The 21,740-nt window shown below is 39.4% G+C and overlaps 1 protein-coding gene across 1 annotated transcript in view; it reads right to left on the reverse strand.

Annotated features, from left to right (window-relative positions):
- Nucleotides 1–5,411: 5,411 nt before the first annotated feature.
- LOC101864684 (ruvB-like 2) overlaps nt 5,412–21,740 on the reverse strand; it is a gene marked incomplete in the record, with an annotated part of 26,534 nt that continues 10,205 nt past the window's right edge. The window contains 10 exon segments of the mRNA XM_013081517.2: nt 5,412–5,901; nt 7,738–7,852; nt 9,136–9,265; nt 9,557–9,676; nt 13,605–13,723; nt 15,260–15,354; nt 17,774–17,897; nt 18,719–18,812; nt 19,738–19,844; nt 20,416–20,482. Of these exon segments, the coding sequence (XP_012936971.1) occupies nt 5,876–5,901; nt 7,738–7,852; nt 9,136–9,265; nt 9,557–9,676; nt 13,605–13,723; nt 15,260–15,354; nt 17,774–17,897; nt 18,719–18,812; nt 19,738–19,844; nt 20,416–20,482 (997 nt within the window).

Consider the following 21,740-nt stretch of genomic DNA (forward strand, 5'->3'; position numbering starts at 1 on the left):
ACACAACCTTTGATGTTGCTCTGTACACATAGCATAGATAGTGCTGTTTGCCCCACCCCCCATCATTTTTCTTTTCCGTTTACTGGTCGGTACAGTTACGGTAACTTGTTGTGCCACACCCCTAGCTCTTTTTTTTGGCAAGTGTTTTACGGTGCTTGCAACTAATGCAACTGCATAATAAGGCCATGTGAGCGCATGGGACACTAAGCATTATAATAAATTAGTTTGGTAGGAATTAATGTAGAATTTTGCCCAGGTGGCGGCCGAAGCCTACTCTATTTTAGGACCTTTGATGTGCACAACTTGCACACAAGACCTCTGGGAATTTTTCGCCCTTATCAGAAAATGATAGGTGTTGGATCTTATTTACCCTGAGATCAGTGGGTGTGGCGGAAAGACGGCAAAAAGAAGAAGCCAAGGAGTAGCAGTAGAAAGGCAGCAGAAAGAGTCGGGAGCCCAGAGAAGGGGGGCAGAAAGTGGGGACGAAAGCACTTGACAGAACATGGTTAAAGAGCAGGAAAGGGAGCGAAAGGAGATTTTTGGAGAAGAAAATTTTCTCTTTGTTCTCAAAAATGGAAAAAAAAAATGTTTGGATAGTGAGTGCACTTCCGCACTAGCATACCCACACCTCTCCCCAGCTTCCTCATAAAGGCTTTCAACTCGGCCATGACAAGAATCTTTCAGTTTGTTAACAAACTGGCATTTGAGAAATTTCTTTTTTTCCCTCTAATACTGAGCCAAAATTTTGGGCGTATTTTGAGACATCGATTACAGAGAAAGTGCAACATGAGGCTCTTCGTCAGAATGGGGTCTAAGACAGAGACTGTTGTATACAGAAAGCAACATGTTAGAATATATTGCTTTTTATTGGTTTTTTATCAGCTTTCTTTGTCCATTTTTGGATTTGTGGATAACAGGTCGTGTTTAACAGTAACAGTTAAAAGTGAAGATCTTTGAGTAAAGTCATACTGATTAATTTTCAAAACTTAAATCATCTGGACCCTTCACACAAATGAGAATGAAAATTAAGCATGGATTCAGAAGACAAACATTCCTAATTATTTCACTCCCTAAACTGGCATGGAGGTGAGTATCTGTTACGAGTAGATCACCTGTATAGTACATGTATAGCTGCACATATTAAGGTGGTGACTGTGTTGGCATGTTCCTCTGTGCCAAATGATGAGAGAATGTTTTCATTTATTCAGAGAATCGGTTATCGTATATGCTTTCCGCTTCAAAACCTGTTCCATTTTCATAAGTTTAAGTCAGAAGTAGCTTGTGGGTGGATGGCAGGTGTTCTGGTGTGGTTTGCTCCTTTCCTATCAAACATCTATCGTCCTTATCTCTCCTACTTTTTTGGTGTATTTTTTTATTCTCTTGTAACACATCTATTCTTCGGCACTTATAAAGATGACCTTGTTGTGTTGTAAGTGCCGTAAAACACTTACGAAAACTAAAAAAGAAGTAGCTTAGTGGAATTAAATCTAGGTACATCGAGCTGGAGAGCAGAAATTGCCAAAAACACTTGTTGGGACTAAAAATGAGCAACATTTTTTGTCGCTTTATTACACTTTTGAATGACGTTTCTGTCAGAAAATCAACACAAAATCTTTTAAATATGTTTTTTAAAGCTATTCTGGAGAATGTCTTTGTTCTGCGATGTAATATTATATAACATTTAGTACTACTTTTGAGCTTCAGTAAAATAACATTGTTCGAAATTGACCTGGCAAACTACATAGCACCGATAAGAGGAAATCCTTTTCTTTCCATTGAGACCTATTTTAGGCCCTTGGGATCCCCTTTATGGCCAATGAAAGAGTTTGAAAGAAAGCTTGCATTTGTAAACATTTCAATGACCTCCTCAGAGACGAAGGTTTCCAATCCTCTCATTGGCTTAAAGCTTCTTAAGCACATTAGCTCCAAAAATAGGATCCAGTCAATGAGGCCCTAATGAAGGGAAGGAGAGAAACTCAAATATTCGTGGGGAGAATTTTGTCTATCTTTCAAATATCACATAGTATTATTTTATTATTGTTATTGTAATTTTGGTCTGTCTGCAAACTGTGTTCAAGTAACAAGACATGTATCTCAGCTATCAGTACAGTTTTAAGTTTAGTTTCAGTTTCGGTTTTTCGTCCCTTGCAACACTGTAAGTAGGTCATTTAAGAGACGGGCTACTTCGACCCTGCCTGTCAGGGCCAACCCTTGCTGAGAGGGAGGAATCCCAGCAGAAAAACACAGATGCTCATCCCCGCGTGCGAATTGAACTAGTCTTCTGCATGATAGGCAAAGAGCCTTATCATAATACCACAGACGCCAGTTCAGTAGTCAGTGCAAATGTTTTGGGGGCCTGATAAATAAAGGCCCCAACGTTTGTCCTTAATCTAGATTTCTTGGTTTTTGGTTTTCGCTCCTAGCAACACTGCAATAGCTCTAGCTACTTCGAACCTGCCTGTCAGGGCCAATTTGGGCTGAGAGGTACTTTAGGCTACATCCTAGCATATAAACAAAGATATTCGATCAAAAATTTGCTCCATGGGCCTTGATTTGAATTCCAGCTCTCTGCATGATAGATGAAGAGGCTAACTCTTTGCACCACAGACGCTGGTCCAACTGCTGTATATTCTGTATTTTATTTGTGTTTATGTCTTTCAATGTCTACTTAAGTATTGACATTTAGAAGCATGAGTAATCAGATCTAGATCTAAAGCGCTTTACGTTTTAAAGCTCTTCTTCCGTCTCTTTTCGTCGTTGTTTTGTTTATGTTTGTTTTTGTAAAGTGTTTTACGGCGCTCACAACTGCATAAGGTCATATGAGCGCGCGGGACACACCTAATATTTTCAGTTGGTAGGAAATTTTGAATCTTGCCCAGGTGGCGGCCAAAGCCTACTCTTATCGACTTTCAGACCACCAAGGGATCTTTAACGTGCGCAACTTGCACACGGGCCCTCCGAGATTTTTCGCCCTTGTCCGAGAAGGCTAGGTGTAGATCTTTCCTACCAGAAGATCAGGGGTGTGGCAGTGAGAAAGACAGCAGTAAGGAGGAGCCAAGGAGTAGCAGTAGAAAGGCTGCAGAAAGAGTCGGGAGCCCAAAGGAGGGGGCAAAGGAGGTGAGGGGGTGGGGGCAGAAAGTGGAAATGAAAGTAGACAACAGAACATTGCAAGAGAGCAGGAAAGGAGGTGAAAGGAAACAATTTTAGAGAAGAAAATGTTTTGGTCGCTACGCGGATTCTAACCCGGGATCTTTGAATGAGAGGCCTACACCTTAACCTCTAGGCAACGAGAGCCCCCTTTGTTTATGTTCTGGTGCCTTTGAGAAAACATTCTAAAAACAAAATTATTAAAGTTAAAGTCAAACATTTGACAATTGGTGAGTATATTGGCATTGCCACATTTAATATGTGTGCCAAATTTCATGAACCTAGCTTTATTAGAAGATGCCTGTTGCTATGGAGGCATATGTCAAATCTTTGATTGCAGATATCTCAGTACTTTGTCCCGGACAACAGTAGTAGAGAATTCCAAAACTGAATCGTGCTTCATTTAGTTAAATATTATCACATTATTAGTTTGATATTGGTGTCAAATGAAGGGGTATTACTTCTTTGCAACTGCAGTGGGTGCCGCATTATTCAACGAGAAGACGGCTCCAACGAGGCAATCCATAATCCCCGATTTTTCCTCTATATCTCTTTGTAAATGTACGTCGGCTCCAACGAGGTTGCAAACAGACAGAAGTCGCTTTCAACGAGGTGGCTATAACCAAATAAAAGCAATTAGCGTCACAAAAAGCGAAGAATTTTTCTTCTTTCTCTCCATCTCACGCGAAGCACGAAGCCCATCACCGATTCCACAGCTCAAACACGCTGTTGGAGATTTTCATCATCAGGGGGAACAACTGTTTTAATTACTGGTATTGGTACATCCTATAAATAATATAATAATAACTTGTCTCCTTTCTTTACTTTAGCCTTAGTCACATTCAACGAGAAGTCGGATCCAACGAGGACAACAAGCCGGTCCCGGCAACCTCGTTGAATGCGACACCCACTGTAAAAGTAATTGACGGCCCCAAAAGCGAAGAATTTTTCTCCTTTCTCTCCATCTCACGCGAAGCACAAGGCCCATCCTCGATTCCTAACGCATTGTATTGCCATGCTAGATGATACTAGATCTAGTGTGCTTTGTAAATTGGGCGCCAAAGCCAAGAGGATGGGCGAGGGTTAGCCTAGGCTATGGATGGGAGGGAACGCGATGCGGGCTGTGTGAAACTGGATGAACTCTGGACGGGTGGGTCTAGATCGAGACCTTGATTTTTTTCAATTTTCTTTTCTTCCTCTGATCAGAAAATCCAAGCTCCAGCCTTTACTTTACGTAGATTAAGGCCTAGATGATAGTAGATGTGAGAGGGTATGTTTCAACACGAGAAGTGTTCCGGAAAATTTTTTTTTAAAAATGCAGAAATGACTGTCAGAGCACAGCTCAAACACGCGCACACTGAAGCTGTTAAGAGATGTTCGTCATCAGGGGATACAACTGTTTTAATTACTGGTATTGGTACATCGTGTAATATAATTACTTGTCTCCTTTCTTGTCTTTAGCCTTAGTCACATTCAACGAAAGGCTGGATCCAACGAGGACAACAAGCCGGTCCCGGCAACCTCGTTGAAAGCGACATCCACTGTATACCAAAAACCCATATTATGAAATATGTACCTTGTGGACCAAACCGCCGGGACTCGTCACAAGTACCAATACCTGAACTGAACCTACACTTCCACACATATATATGTCAAACTGTACTGCTTCTAGTTTAGTAGAGGTTTTACGGCGCTCGCAGCTGCATAAGGTCATATGAGAGCCAGAAGATTAGAGGTGTTACAAGAGAGTAACAAACATAAAAAAGAAGAAAGGGAGATAAGGACGATAGATGTTTGACAAGAAAGAAGGAGCAAACCATACCAGAGCACCCGCTAACCACCCACTGTACTGCTTTGAGCAGTTGAGAGAAACTGTTTTAGTCAGTTTTAGTAGAGATTTTACGGCACTCGTAACTGCATAAGGTCATATGAGCGCCAGAGGATTAGAGGTGTTACAAGAGAGTAACAAAAATAAAAAAGAAGAACGGGAGATAAGGACGACAGATGTTTGACAGGAAAGAAGGAGCAAACCACACCAGAGCACCCGCTAACCACCCACTGTACTGCTTTGAGCAGTTGAGAGAAAGTAACTTCCATCATGATCTCTATCTTGCACAAAGACTTTAGAGTAGCTTACCATAATTACAATTAAACATTTTTACAGTTCTGTATTCTTGGGACAATGTTAAGTCTACCCACTATTACAGAGGTGAGAAAACAACTGACAGCACTCGCAGTAGCTTGTAAAATAAAAGCAAAATACATTTTTTACACTTTTGTTCTAAGTTTTATTTTCACTCAACATATCAATCATTTCTTTCATAGAGAACACAAAGTAAAACCAAAGAGAAGAAAATATAAAATTTTGTCAGAATTCGAAGTTGCTTTTGCTATCAATTATCAAAGAAGGATAAAGTTGGGCACATAACATGCTAAAAACTAAACTAAAAAAAAAAAGGTTAAAAAAAAGGAATGTTTTCAGCTGGCCAAGAGTTTTCATAGAACCAACCACAAATTTTGTGAATTTAACAATATGGATTATCCATGGGTTTTTAAAAAATGTATTATTCAAACAAAGAAATCATCTTCTCTGTACACACATTCGGATTCATTTTTCATACCTCACAAACCTACATGATAATGAATAGAAACAGACACAAAAATGTTGTGCCACACAAGGCAATGTACACAGATCAGCAGATGAGAATTAGGGAACACAATAACGACCTCAACTTGTCTCCATTTCTTCTTGAGCTGAAATAGAAAAAGAAAAGAAAAGAATAGAGTGATTTGTTAACGCTCTTGAGAAGCACAATAAGATGGCCACTGCCAACATTAAAGACAAAGACACATGAGAAGACTTACTTGGCCACACTATGAGCAAATACAGAGGTCTGCACATGACATCCTGCAATATGACATGGCTTCCACTCCAAAGGCCAACAATGACTATATTAATAAAAAAGTTTTTGAGGCAATTCTCCGTTGTCAAGTACTTTAGAACAAGCTTCATGTATTATTTTGACCATCTCTCACTATTCCAGAGTTTGACCCAACCGTTTTTCATTTAATTACAGTACTTTCCTTTATTCTGTACAAAACTTCAGTCGAACCTGCTCTAACAGCCACCTGTACAAATGGCAACTTCCCACTTTTCCGTACTTGCAGTTTTTAAAATATTATGACAGTTCAAGAAGTTCGTCTGTTTCAGACACCCAGCCACTTATTTCTTCAACAATGGGTGACCATCTTGGACATTTCAGCTACCTACTGCCAGAAATTTTAAGACATCAACTAGGGCCAGTGTCAGTGTGGGTATGATTGTAAAAAAAATAAAAAATACTAGGAATCAAATAAGAAAGTAACAACGCAATAATAAAATTGCATACAGTATAACACGGATATGTTGAACGCAGCTGACTCGAAATCACGCATCCGTCAAACTGTGCCTGAGGTCATTTTTTCCTTCTTTATCGGTATAAGATATCCCTCCGCCTGCGGATCTTTCGAACTATCAGGGCCGGACCCGACGAACTGTGCCTGTGGTCCTTTTTTTTTCTTTTTTCTTCTTTATCTTTCAAAGAAAATTACTCCAAGCTTGAACACAAATACAGAATAGTCGAACTAATTATGCTGGCATATAGGTCTAAAGTCAATGTCCTTTGAGGTGCATTTGAGATTAAATGATAATAATAAAAATGATAATAACGGAAAAAGGCAAGGTCGGTAAAATATTACCTTCCCCCCTCCACAGAAGCAGCTAGCTGTGCTATTTTTAATGAGCTGCTCGACATGTGTGCCCAATGACTATCTAGCTAGGCTTGTGTGGAGCAGGGAGGAAGGGTTGTGCATCACACAATCGATCTATTGTTTTTCCCTTGAAGTAGCAAACTTTGTTGCTTCCTCTGATTCTCTGACACAGCCGATGCCATAACACTGTTCACGTATCCCTCGAACTACTGAGGTCGGTCCCAATCAATTTGAGCTATCCGTGTTATACTATAATACTTTACATAATACCCATTCATTAACTTTTAAGATCAGCACTTGAGTTTCTGTTCTCTAAAAGATAACACCAACTTAATCCCATCCTGAGAGGTGTGACAAAACTTTTTGCAGAAGCCAAATTAAGAGTAAAAAAACGTACAATAATATAAAAAGGAAAAAGAAAGAAAAAGGTAACTATAATTCCCATAGGCGGACTTATACTAAACCTGCCAATTCTGTAGAAAAGCTACAGGCAATTTGAAAGGGTTCATGTTCTGTAAACCCTTGAACCAAAATCTCAGTATGGGGCCCAAATGAAGCCAAATCAAAAGCCCATCCTTCTAAAAACGTAGAAATTTATCACATATACATATTTATATATTGCCTAGATCCATCACCCTGACCAACAACAAAAGAAGTTTTGTACTTGCACCATACACACTGACATTTTGGGGAGTCCCTAACAAAAAGCTCCACTGATTGAACACAAAGCCGAGTCTATCCCTGGGATCAACCCACAAGTAAAGTGATGATTATGATTAATTTTGCTAAACGACAATAATTTAAAAGACAATCAACAGGTACCCTGTAGCAAAAACTTACTCATTTCATTGAACATAAACTCTTGTTGGTATTCTTTCAGGAACTGTGTAGACCTTGACTCATCCAGGAATAATGAGTAAACACGTTTGATGTCATCAACATCAACCTCAGAGCCCTATAAAGCAAAAACAAAGACATGTAAAAGCAAGAATAAAAAAAGTATGCAAAGACGTGTATAAGCAAGAATAAAAAAGTATGACAACTTAATACTTACAGTACCGAATGCTCATACAGGGAAAAACCCTCAAGTACTGGACCAGTTTAGAACGCTGAAGCCCCGGTAGATAATAAAAAAAAATCCAAACAACCTTTGCAGCTTAAAAACACGTTTTAAAAATTCACAGAACTTTATCAACCATTCAGCTATCATATGTAAGGCATCGTGGTGAAATCAGGAGCTCGTCAAAATTCCAAAATTGGAGAAATAGGCTTGTTTCCACAAGTTCGGCAATTTTTATCGAATTTTTTTGGGGGGCTCAAACCCTTTAACTCACTTCAGATGGTTCACACAACAGTTCCGTGACCCCCGCCGCGACAGTTCCCACAAGCCCTGCGTGACCAAATTTGGAATTTTTTTTATCGCTCTACAAATCACGCACGGATCGCGTGACCCGCCTCGTACCCTTGTTTGGCCAGGCCAGAGCTACTTAGACTTCGTTTCGTATCTCTGGGGCCTGCAGTTTTTAAGTTAGTGAAGGTGAAGGACAGTGGCCCCAACTTGGGTTGAACTGATCGGAACTCGCACTTTGTTTCTTTTTATACAGCAGACAGTAATCCGACAGTCGAGCCATAGTAACGGTCGAAAAAGTCGCATGAACAAGAATCACATAATTTCGCCGTTTTCGATACTTCTGTAAGTTTCACTAGATCTAGTTCTTGTGTCTCAAAATATGATGTGTCTGATAGTTAGGATCCTGGATATGTACCCGAACACGGCCCGAGTCGTAGTTTTAGGGCTAGATCTAGCACTAGTATTGGTGTTGTTCGCGCAACGAAATCACAACGTCATGCTGTACTTCTGTCTCATGTAATTCGGTGCATGGGTCTGATTCAACGCACAGACCAGCTTTTATATTTTCACCAAACACTCACCTTTTTAGACATGTTGAGTTATTGGTATCATCTGAAAGCTCTTTCATTTGTTTTACTTTCAATGAAAAAAATACGCATCTATCTGCCAAGTAGCCAATATCGACACACTAGGCCTTAGTAGGTCATGTAGGGCCTAAACAGTGTAGTCTCCAACTCGGTGCCCCACAGACGAGAGCATCAAGGTTCTCACCATAACTGTGTCTAGAGTGCTGTAAAACATCTACTATCTATGACAAAGCCATACTCCAAGGTCCTCTCGCTTTAACTCAATGCAAGTGCCGACTTGTACAAGTACAAATTCTTCACCTTTCTTTTCCTGCACACAAGGTTTGCGGCTGTGATGAGCTGAATGGAGTAGCGGAGACTTGTTTCCATTCCAATACGCGTAAGAACAGTAAGGGCATCGTCATTCATCTCCACATCTTCCTCTTCACACCTTTGATGAAAAAAAAGGCACAAAAAAAAAGTTTGCATTAGCACAACATCAAAATGAAATAAAACTGGCACTAACACCTGAGTACTTAAAGATCTAGTACCAGTATTAGCTTCCTTTTCGGCTGGCTGCTCTTCATCGTTAATCGCAAAACATCATATCCACAGTTGAATGAAATAAATTCACATGGAGCTGGACCCTTCAAAAAATTTTCTCAGCAGAATGAAGAAGATTTGAGTTCAAACTAACAGAGAAGATACTTACAATACAAACAGAACACACATCACAACATACCGGATTTTCAAAATCTGTTTGATTTCCTTTTCTTCATACGGTTGTGTGGAGATGATGACAAGTCTATCAAGTAAATCAATAGGAATTCCGTGAGGACTTTTGTACTGGGTACCTCGGATCCTGGAGAAAAAAACAAAAATAACTAGATGAACACTGACATCTGTACACAGAAGGCAACTTTTCTCTTCTTAAACTTGGATCTAAAATATAATGAAAGGGTCAACTTCTGTGTCAATTTCAATTCCTCCAGGACAACAAGAAGGCTTCATTAACTTCCTTGTCTTATGATGTTCATGACACGTCATTAAAATACATAATCTTTAGCTTTGTGCCGTACCACCGACATCATAAAAGTAGGCAAAATTTGCTGTTTCTGGTTGCCTTTAAGACATTGCATACATATCCCACTAATTATCTGGTTCAATTCTTATAGAGAGATTAAGCTATAAGCACAGTGTGGATTCATTAGCAGGAATAAAAAATGCGCACACAGTTACAAACTGACTCATATTTCTTTACCACTACGCTTGCAAGCGTTAAATAAACACAGGTCTTAGTTTTAGTAGAGGTTTTACGGCGCTCGCAACTGCAAAGGGTCATATGAGCACCAGAAGATTAGAGGTGTTACAAGAGAGTAAGAAACTTAAAAAAGAAGAAGGAGAGAAAAGGATGATAGATGTTTCATGGGAAAGAAGAAGCAAACCACACCAGAGCACCCGCCAACCACCCACAAAGACAGGTCTAGTCTTGCAAACGAAAGCATGCTCTGGCAAAATGTAAATACCAAAATGACTGAATAAAGGCTGCAACTTTCACTTTTGAGTTAGATTTGCAAGTTGTTCAAAATTTGGAGATATCGGGGAATGTGGGGATGAGGAAAGTGGGGAAGGGAACATTATCGAAGACTTGTGGTCTGAATATGTCATAAGTGGGCCCGAACCAGACAACGAATCCACCGACACCGAGACTGATGAGACTCATGGGTGAAAGCAATGACAGGTTCAAAAACCTGAAATCCCAATTAGTAAAATGTCTACGCCTGAAAATTACACACGTTGAGAAATGTCATCACATAAACACACTCAATATTATGAAATAAACACATTCCTTCAAGATACATACATGTAGTACATGTACTTTCATCAATGCATTCCTCTGACAACAATCCATCCAATCGGGTTCTTGATCCGCAAAACAGCATTGTGCTATTACTGGATGTTAATTTTTTCACAGATGTATTAACTAACACTACAAAGTACCTTATCACCATCCCCAAAGGGACACACAAAAGTGTCGTGTCACTGTCACAGTCCACATATTTGTACTTTTTTAACTACAACTCTGGCTTCTTGCTAAAGAAGAGCTCAGCAATGGTACATTGCACTTGGGAACACATTGTTTGGTGCTGCAGGTTGGGCTGTTGCAGTTGATGGTGAAATCGGCTGGACATAGAAATCTTTGCGTTAGTACAAATTCTGCAAAGGACAAACTTTATGCTGCACTAAGGAAGATAACCAAGTTGGACAATCAGGTCAAAATTTACATGAATTATGCCCCCTTATGCAAAACTGGCAAGCATGATGGATTCATGGCAATTTCATTTCTAAATTTTAATGCTGTAGTCCTCAGTCTTAACTGAAATAACTTGGCTTGACATAGATCTAGATAAAGCTATAGCCTGAACCTTTTGAAACCAATGCAACATTGCTTGTTCCACTGCTATTTACTTTTTCAGTTTATGCCCTTTCGTCCCTGGTTCAGCACTGTTCTCAATATTTTCCAGTGTTTTTTCTCTTCTTTAGTTTGGAATCGCAAACGTTTTGCAGATTGGGTTTTTTATATTGATTTTACATCCACCTCTGCTAGGATCAGCCGTTTGCCCTCAACCATGTAGTCTTTGTAAGTTTCTTTTGCTCCGCTATGGTTCACTCTCTACTACATCTTCACCTAGACATAACTGTGCAGAACGTCGGCAAGCTGCTGCATAGTACGTAATCTCTGTTGAAGAGAAAGCGCTGACACATGTGGCGACAATACGGCCTTACCGGCTACGTACCCTCACAAGCAGACTCTCCGCTCCCATGTCTAAACCAAATCTGTAAATCTATGAAATCTAAAAATCAGGATTGTTGTTGTTAGCGATCCAGTAGCATCTGAGCGTTAACTCCTCTGCATGAAGCCATTCCAAAAAAAAAATCAGGATCTTACGGTGGACAAAAAAAATCGGGATCGACAACAAATCACCAAGGTGATTTGCAAGCCGCTTAAAAATGTTTCCAGGGGTGTTAATAAATATCCATGTATAGGCCCTCTGCGCGCGCGTGTTTTTTATCATTATTAAAAAAAAAATAATTCTGAAGTAATATAGTGTCAAAGTCTCCTTGTCCAAGAGTCGACCCCTCCCCCTTCCCCATAAGTCCCGAAAGACGCTTCAACCAGTGTGCATGAACTTAAGTTGACCCCGTCAACGAACCGTCCCTCCCTGACACATGCGAAACTCGCATGCCGAAGTCATGTCATGTGATGAGAACGCACGATTGAAAGGTTTACTCACGGGTCTTGATGACTGACTAAACAGAAGTTGGACAAAGCTTGTTGTGAAGTAAAAGCAATGCTATGAATAATATTGATCATTTATATGCTGCAATTGAAACAGTTATCAGGCCATCGTCGGAGAATTCTGAGAGATTACGGGTCCGGTAGCTCAACATTAACAACTAGACTACACCGCAACTTAAGTGAGCATGCTAGATCTAGGTCTACCGCTGAACACTCCTGTGTCGTATGAAACAAACGTGTCCTTGGCCTATACCTAGACTACACTACTGCCCTCGGCTTGTGTCTATTGAGAGGTCATAGGCCTCCACTCCTACTGTGCGCCCCCCCCCTCTCTCTCCACGGCTACATCGGTAAAACGAAATTTGCCTCCGTCTATATGCCTTCATGTAATTAGATCTACCCTCGACGTCCCTGATTTTTTCCTTCGCTATGCACGAATTGTCAAGTCTTTGTGAGTGTTTTAATACACAGATTAATATAGGCCTTCAACTTCAAGTTCAAGACAAAATTCGGGACCACAAATTCTGTTCGTTAAATCTATTATTCTATGGGTGTCTTATCTACATTTAATGAGAGACAGACTGAATTTCCTTTTTTTCGTTGCTGTTGTTCACAAAATCACACTCTTTAAAGTTTGACCACGACGTGCTTGAGCTTGTCCAAACGACCCACAAACATAAGCCAAAAAGGTCAAAACCAGCCACAATTTGCAAAGTAGGGCTAAACCTGGGTAAATCACAGATAGAGCGGTCTTGCCAGATCAATAACATCGCGGTCGTAGTGTTTACTGCGACATAGATCTAATTATGTTATTTCTGGGTGTGCAACGCTAATTTTGGCCAGTACGGCAAGCTGAGACAGACCCGCAATGTAACCCAATGCAAAGAGCCAGAAACTGTGGATTTGGAGTATGACTACTCCCGAATATTTATGAAGTCGACAATTTGTCCCCAACCGGAAAAGTTGGAAAGCTTATTTTCAAAAGCCGGAATTCCGGCATATGCCGGAAACTTTCACCCATGATGAGACTGCCATCCTGGTTAACAAGCTTAGCTGAAAATCAGTGCTGACAGTAGGCACTCACACCACCTGGTAACGAAGAGGTCAAATAACTCATATCTCAAGGTAAAAAAAACAACAAAAACCCAACCTTTTTAAAAGGTCGGTCATAAAATTTACTTACAACATTGATGCCCATAGCCAAACTATGAACCGCTTAGCTCTGGTATTGACCTCTTCCATTGCAAAGAAACAAAACTTTCTTTCGTGTCTAACCATATATGCAAAGAGCAAAATGACACAACCACGTCTCATCTTTCCATCCACACAACCAACAACGACTTGGCACTGAGTGGAACAGCCATGACATAGCAGCTTCTGGACTGATAACAACAACAAGTAATCATGTCCAAAGAACATTATGTGCAAAAGGAATCTCCTGCATCATTATTGGAATGGTATATGAAAGTAAAAGAATCCACTGACTTACCTTGTGATTCCTCTGTTTGTGGCCATGATGAGAATGGGTGCCATGTCAGATTCCAGGGCACGGTTGAGGAAGGAGAAACACTCTATGTCCAGCATGTGGACTTCATCCACAAACAAAACCTGCAGAAAGTTTTAGAAAACTAATTACACTTGAGGAAATATATTATCATTTGAAAAAGACGGACATGGACTGTAGTCAGTAAATAGAGATTTGTTTAGACCTGCATGTGAGCCTCAACCAGATTGTCTGAAAATTTTGCGCAACCCCCCCCCCCCCCAAAAAGACTTTGTGGGTGTCATAAGGAAGGACATCCGAGTAACGAGCGACCATCCCAACAAACACAATAAAGAAGAGACCTAACCCTAACCCTACCCCCCAAGAAGAACCTGCAACGGGCCTCATGTAAAAAGGCCAAAACAAGTCCTAAATAATAAAAAAAAAAAATTTTAATTAAAAAACCACACTCCAAAACAAACAAGGAGCATATAGATCTAGATCTATATGGCTTACATCTACATTGCTGTAGGGTTTGATACAATAACACAATAGAATTGGAAATATGAATCCTCCGTATAGATCTAGTAATCTAAATAAATCTAGATCTAGAATCTAGATCTAGATCTTGTAGAACAAGTGAATAGGAATAGGCCTTGAACTAGAAATCCGCATCCGATTCCGAACAGAGGGACTCAGCTGAGTCTAGATTCTAGATCTAAATAAATAAATAATTCACACACCTGATGAAATGCTTATTTTTACCAATATTAATATTACAGCACAACCTATAATAGGGTTTGACACAATAGAATTGGAATATGAATCCTCCATTGAGGTCTATAATGATTTATATAAATCTAGATCTATATCTAGATCTAGATTCTATTAGAACAAGAGAGTCGGACTTGAATGAATCCACACGATCTGAACAATTGAATTAGTCAACAAACGAAATTCAAAATGGCCGCTCGAGCACGAAACTGAAAGTACATAATTTAGGTTGTCGTCCTTTTTCGTATTCGCATTTCTACTTAGGTTCCGACAATTATGTCGGATCGCCGACGTCGGCAGTCGGCGGTGTGCGCGTCTGCGGTCGGAACGAAAACGAAAGTGCCGACGAAGCTGACGGGAGAAAAGGGGGGCGCTGGCAGTCGGCCAGGCCTCGCACAACGCACATTGACTGACACAGGCGGGCCTAACGATAGCATCGGCCAGTTCGCGATTGTCGGCAAACATGCAGGTCTATTTGTTCCTGTTAAACAGATGGCCAATTGACAACTACTTCAGGACTGGAGGGAATCTCAGCGACAAACTCTGATCCTAAGAGTACTGGGACCGGTTAGGCAAATTATTTCATATGGCAGACTATACATGTCATATCATCATACAACCCTTATAAACACATCAATAGCATAAGTACTCTTCTTTCTAAAAATCATAGATTCATGCAAAACACTGAGGTGGTTTGCAGGGGTTTAGCAAAGGTACCCATGACCTAAAAGTTAACAGGATTCCTATATTTTCAAGGACATCCAAAATTATTTATCAATTCTCAAAAAATAAGTATTGAGCATAAAAAAAGAAATTTGGAATTTCAAAATCAATTCTGCCCTCTTCAACTTTCATTTTGAAGGAAAAAGTATTCAACTTTTACACACCCCTGGGACAATCTCAGCCTTTCCTTCCTCTCTCCACTCAGCAACTTTTGAGTTGATCTGTTCTCTCACTTCAGACTTGATTTCACCAGTGTCCCCTGCAAAACAAAACATTTACACTTGTTGACATGACAGTTTCAAGTGTTGTTTATGGCGAGTTATGGAGATAACTGCTACATTTCAACCTGAATGGATTAGTATGATAGCAAAATAATAATAATAATAATAATAATATAACATTTATATAGCGCATTTCCACAAAAGCAGCACAATGCGCTTTACATTGGAATACCCATTTTCAAAACCTTTCTTACTACTTCCTTTCTCATGCAATATATATATTTATGCACACACACACACACGGACTATTTCCATTCAGACGTAGTCACAGAACAACTATAATTTAAAAAATAACGCAAAAGCTTACGAAAGATAGGCCTGTAGGAACAGAAAATGCTTAAGATGTCTTTTGAAGCTATCAAGTGTTCTTGTTTGTTGCAAAGCTGAGAAGAAGTAAAACAGACTGAAAAGAGCCTATTAACAAACTACTAGCCTAGGCTTGAGGACAGTATTTTTTGTTGTTGACAAGTTAAAATGGTAGGACCATTCTAATATGCTTATCCACGAAAATATCTATCCACACTCAATTACAGGGCCTTTGCAGGTAAGTTGAAATCTTAAGACTCACAATAAAACATTTTTAATGGCTTTCTAACCAATAAGTAGGATCTGTAACAAACTGAGATCATTGTGGAAAGATGTAAAATAAAATGTACAGTACAGAGATACGAAACAAAATTCTTAAAGGCTATGCTGAAAAAAAAAAAGAGGCGTAACATTATTATTTACAAGAACAATACTGCGGAGTCCACTTACACCTAACATGATTACAAAAACAGCAATAAACCAAATGAAAAGTCCCAGATTTTTTCTTCTTTGTCTCTGTAAGAAAAATATCGATTAGGCAAAATGCGCCTATTTCTAAAATGAAAAGAATTTAGAGGATTATGTCATCTTAATCTTCACTAGCAACCCTGAAGTAATGCAAATCATCATGTCTTACATACTTCAAAATTAGCAAAACAGAAAACAGAGACACAAGACCGCAACTGTGTCGACTGCACCCCTGAGAGCAGCAAAGTCAGTGTACTGTTTGCTGTTTATTACACACATCAATAGGCGTACACACTGCTTCTTGAAGTGAACCAAGGACAGCAAATGAATGTCTGTCATGTAACCTTCCAATGGTTATGACTTATTGTCGCTGTGAAACTAGTTCACATAGGTCCTGCACATAAGCACACAACGGTATATACAGTAGTCTCCACCTCAGATACCACCGCTTAAGATCCTGCTGTTTTACAAAAAACGAATATTTTTACCATACAAAAGTCACCCCTAAGATCCCGTTCTGATTCACTCTGGAGGTCTACATTCGGCAAAGATCCAGAATTTCAGATAATAATTTACAGAACAAAAATCGCGGGCGGACACAGTTGATCAACCAAGAATGAAAAGCTGAGGTCATTGAACTGCACGTTGTGTTAAAGATTAACCACTCTCGAGAATGTGATCGCACAAGCGTTGTAAAACTCCATGAAACGGTACAATTTTGCTCCAGACGGGATCAGATTCAGGTGTCAACTGACCAACACGTTTGGTTTCCCCAAAACATCGCACTCGCATCTGAGCTCTCCACCTAAACCTAAATCACTTGCCCACAAGTTCGCTCCAGGTGGGGTCACATTGAACCGTAAACTCTACCCTGACTATTGCAGCAGAATTGTCTCTATTCCACAATTTCTGAGACAGACCGAAATTTAATTGGTGTGACCACAACATAATCGTGCGTAACGACAAAGGCGGGGAAACTCGGTCAGAGATGAAAAGCGATAAATTTTGGACAAAGGGGAGGAGCTACTGGATTAGCGTAGATCTTGACTCACGATGGATGTTGTAAACCCACCCAGGGGTCATGACAGTTCATTTTAGAGCAGAGGGAAACTATTTTACCAGTTGTGGGCCTTAACATGGACCAGCGTAGATTTTTCCCTTGGTGCGTCTGCTAAGAACCTGTTCACCTAAGACGCCGCATTTCCCTTGCTCCTGAGTACCTGGTTCTTAGGCAGCGACTACTGTAGGGTGCTTCTAAATGTCACAGGCATTACGCTTTCTCACTTCTCTAGCCTATTGCAGACCACAGTGCAGTGTACAGTGCAGTGTGCTGATCTACTCTTTCATCTGTTCTGTGTGACAGTTCGGCAGGTTAAGTAAGCTGACAATGTCAAAGACAAAGCATAAAGTGTAAAGCATGCAGCTCAAATTGCAGTTCCTTAAAGAGGTAGATGAAAAATAACTTTCAAAAGCTGCAAGCACGGCATTCCCAACTCTACGCTGTTGACAGTCATCATTATTTGAGCAGTCTCTTTAAACTTAAAACACAGCTACACCGCAGAAAATCTAGCAATCCTGCAGTTTAGTTTAAGCAGACTCCATTCTGTTTCTCCCATTACTCACCTGAAAAAAGTGCCAAGAAGCCTTGAGTCCGACTGTTGATCACATCAATTTCGTGAAGGGTAACTGTGTGAACGACTTCCTTTCTCTTTTGCAACTCTCCTTCCGGACACTGAACAAACTTAGTCTGCAAAAAAATAATTTAGAAATAAAATAAGAGCATACTCCACTATGTAAAGGAAATGATGAACACTTACATAGAACATATTTCTCCATGACAGATTTGTGCCTTTGAAAGGATGGCAAAATGAACACAAAACTGGGTATTCAACATGGAGTAAAAATGTCATATCTGATAAATTTCACCTTTGGGGTGGGGGTTACGACTACGTAAGGTCACATGAGCACGCTGGACATATCAAAACTTTTTCAGTCGGTAGGAAATCTTTAATGTGCGCAACTTGCACATGGGCCCTCCGAGATTTTTTTCCCTTGTCCGAGAAGGCTAGGTGTAGATCTTTCCTACCAGATCAGGGGTGTGGCTGAAAGACAGAAAGAGAGGACGACAGCAGACGACAGAACATTGCTAGAGAGCAGGAAAGGAAGCAAAAGGAAACAATTTTAGAGAAGAATATTTTTCAGTAGCTATGCGGATTCGAACCGGGACCTTTGAAAGAGAGGCCAACACCTTAAACTCCAGGCCACAAGAGCCACCTAAATTTTACTGCAGTTCCAATTTCATCACCAAGGGGAAACAATATTGTAGCAAGAGTGCAAGCATTATAGACGCCAAAATGAATGATTAGAATAACAGAACATTAAAAAGTGAGAGTCAGAAAAATCAAATTAAGGATTCATTATGCAGTGCCTAAAAGTAACATGTACCATTTTCAGACACCATAATATATCAAAATATAAAACAAACAAAAAAATAGCACACTATATAAACAAGAACAGGGCCTCTCTTTTTCAGTCTTCTTTATATTTTATTAAAATGGAATGAATTACCTGTGCTCCCATTGCATCGTAGTCTCTAGCTCTCGTAAACGACCGGCCTAATTTGGTAATTTTTCCAGTTGCTTTGTCTATGGTGACAATATCTCTGTAGAGCAAAATCATATGTCCAAAATAAAGGTACTTATGTATACAAAAACCAAAACCAACAATTGAAATTTTTTTCTACTTTCTTCTTAGCTGATCATTCAAGTGTGAATAAAACTTCACACTGACACTAAAAAGTTGATACAAAAATTTCCAAAGTCAGCCAGGTAGCTGTTGAGACAACTAGTGATTAGAGTTACATCTTAACATCTTCTTTTGTACCACATATACCATACCTTTATGATACCTTTTAGAAAATCTTTAGTGGGCAGATTCTTAAAAACACCAGAACCACAACAGAACATCTTTAGAGACAGTGTACTCTGGCCCTACATTTCGACTCAAAACTGAAAGCCAGTTACACATACTATGAGTATAAACACCCCTTGCTAAACAAAAAATATTAATCCAAACCACACACATGATAAATCATGTAAATCCAAACAAATCACATCATCACTGCCACAGGAAATAATTTTTCTAGTGTATTTTTTGCTTACCCTGTAAAGTGGGTCAAATGGACAAACATTTTTTAAAGTTTAGTTTAGTTTTAGTAGAGGTTTTACGGCGCTCGCAACTGCATAAGGTCATATGAACGCCAGAAGATTAGAGCTGTTACAAGAGAGTAACAAACAAAAAAGATGAAGGGGAGATAAGGACGATAGATGTTTGATAGGAAAGAAGAAGCAAACCACACCAGAGCACCCGCCAACCACCCAAAATTTTCCACACACCATCTCCAATAAAGCAGTAAGAGAACAACCTCCCTCAACGATTAAATTAACAGGAGACAGATTTCAAATATATCACTCATACATTGATATGAGAAAAAACATAGGAAGGAAGAGAGTGACAGGTGATCCTTAACCATTGCAGTATCTTTCAGCTATTTAACTTATTTCTTCATCTACAAATATTATTCTTACCCAGCTTGTGCCTTCTCCTTGGTGAGTGACTCAATCATTTTTTGACCCAACTGATAAATAGTCTCCATTTCTGTGGTCTTCAGCGTCAACTTGCCAACCTTAGCACCCTGCCAATCAAGTAATAAATGAATAATATATTTACTGATAACAATGAATAGTGAAAACAACTCAAAACAACACAGGATGAGAACATAAAAACTTTAAAAAGAGATATTTTATCATAGACGGATTACATAAAAAATGGAGTCATCCACATTACAACAGGAGAAAATTGCTAACAGTACATTTAAGTCTCTTGAGTTATAGTGAGGTATACCCTCTTAAGATTTTTTCTTTAATTTTTCTGTAGGTTGCTTGAACAAGACATGAAACATTTCTAAGCTGTCACATTCACAAAAAATTTCAAAACCCCAAAAGCATCTCTCACAAAATATTTTCGGAGATGAAACAACCATTAAACCTCAATAAACATGTTTTTGCTAGCATCACAGGAGCATATGGACTTAAACAGCCAATTTTCAACAAAATATGAATCCCATTTAGCCACACACACAAAAAAAAAGAAAGAAAAGAAACCATGCAAACTCTAAATATCCATGGGAAAGTTGAATAAAGACTCCCATATGTCTTCCTCATAATAACTTCATCCGACTAACTCTTGATCAGTGAAATACTTACTGTTCCTGTAGCTGGTCTGTCAATCTGAACCTCAACTATTTCTCCTTCAATGATTTCAGTTTCCTCCCTGTGCAGAAAAATGAACATCTTACCAACAACATTCACAAACAATGCAAAGATGAAATGACTCAAACATTTTAGAATTTAGTTCAACACCCGACTGGAGACTTAGACACTCTTTATGTGTGCATATTCAGCGGCGTCCAAAAGAAACTTGAAAATGTATTCAACCCATCATCATGTTAAAGTCTTTCACAACCCACCCACGCAACATACTAATTTAAAGTTAAATAAATTCTGCATCATTTCACACATTAATTTTTCATCTATAATATGAGTTGCCAGAGATATTGTCAATAATAACTAACCTTTAAAAATCATGCTGGGCAAAATTGTGTGAAATCAAAGAAATGTAAAAGTGTGATCACACTTGCATTGGAGTGACATGTATTGAATATCAAGGCTATTGAACAGAGAACCCTGCTATAACAACAACTTCATGCTCATCCCAAGGTTGACCGAATAACGAGGGTTGACTATATGTACAATGGTGAGCACACGAAGTTATGCAGATCATCCTGTATGTTGTTGAGTAAAAAGAAGCACATCGACACCATAATTATGGCAATTTCGTACTGGTAAAAAGTGAGAACAGACAAAAACAACAGAGTGAAATTAAAGAAGTAGGACCTACCAGTGGCACCCTCCAACTAACCGCAATCATCTCATAGTAGAGTTTGATGATGAAGATGGATCTAGATCCTAGCTCTACACTTAGTAGTGGTAATGAAGACAATGAGACTGATAGAGGCTGCTGCTAAGAGAGATGTAGCTGTCAGTGTTACAACAGACCGCGGAACGGAAAGATACAAATGTGTCTGAAGTAACAGTTCAATCCATTTACAGAGGCTATCAGACTTCATGACAATGGAGAGGAAAAAGAACCCTACTTTCACTATTTCAGTCTCCTTATTAGAGAAAACCAAGCAGATAAAACTATAAGCTACACACACACATTCAATGAAACGTTTTTTCTTCATCTACTCTTATCTCATTCAGTGCTCAATGCTACACCGGTGAACCTCCTTTCAACATTGAGCAGTTTAATCATGGTTACATGTAGTCGGGTTGATTCTACATGAAAAAAATAATCATCATAAAACAAAAAAACGCTGAACCTTCACGAGCTGTTATATTTCAAGTACATCTAAAACCATTACTTTGGTCTTAATCCTTAGGACTGGCTTTTTTTATTATGACCATGCATGAAAATCAGGAATTTCAAATCAAGAGCAGCAGTCGTTGAAAAAAAAAGTGCCCCCCCC

This window comes from Aplysia californica, unplaced genomic scaffold (assembly GCF_000002075.1).
Source record: "Aplysia californica isolate F4 #8 unplaced genomic scaffold, AplCal3.0 scaffold00134, whole genome shotgun sequence".
Taxonomy (NCBI): Eukaryota; Metazoa; Mollusca; class Gastropoda; order Aplysiida; family Aplysiidae; genus Aplysia; species Aplysia californica.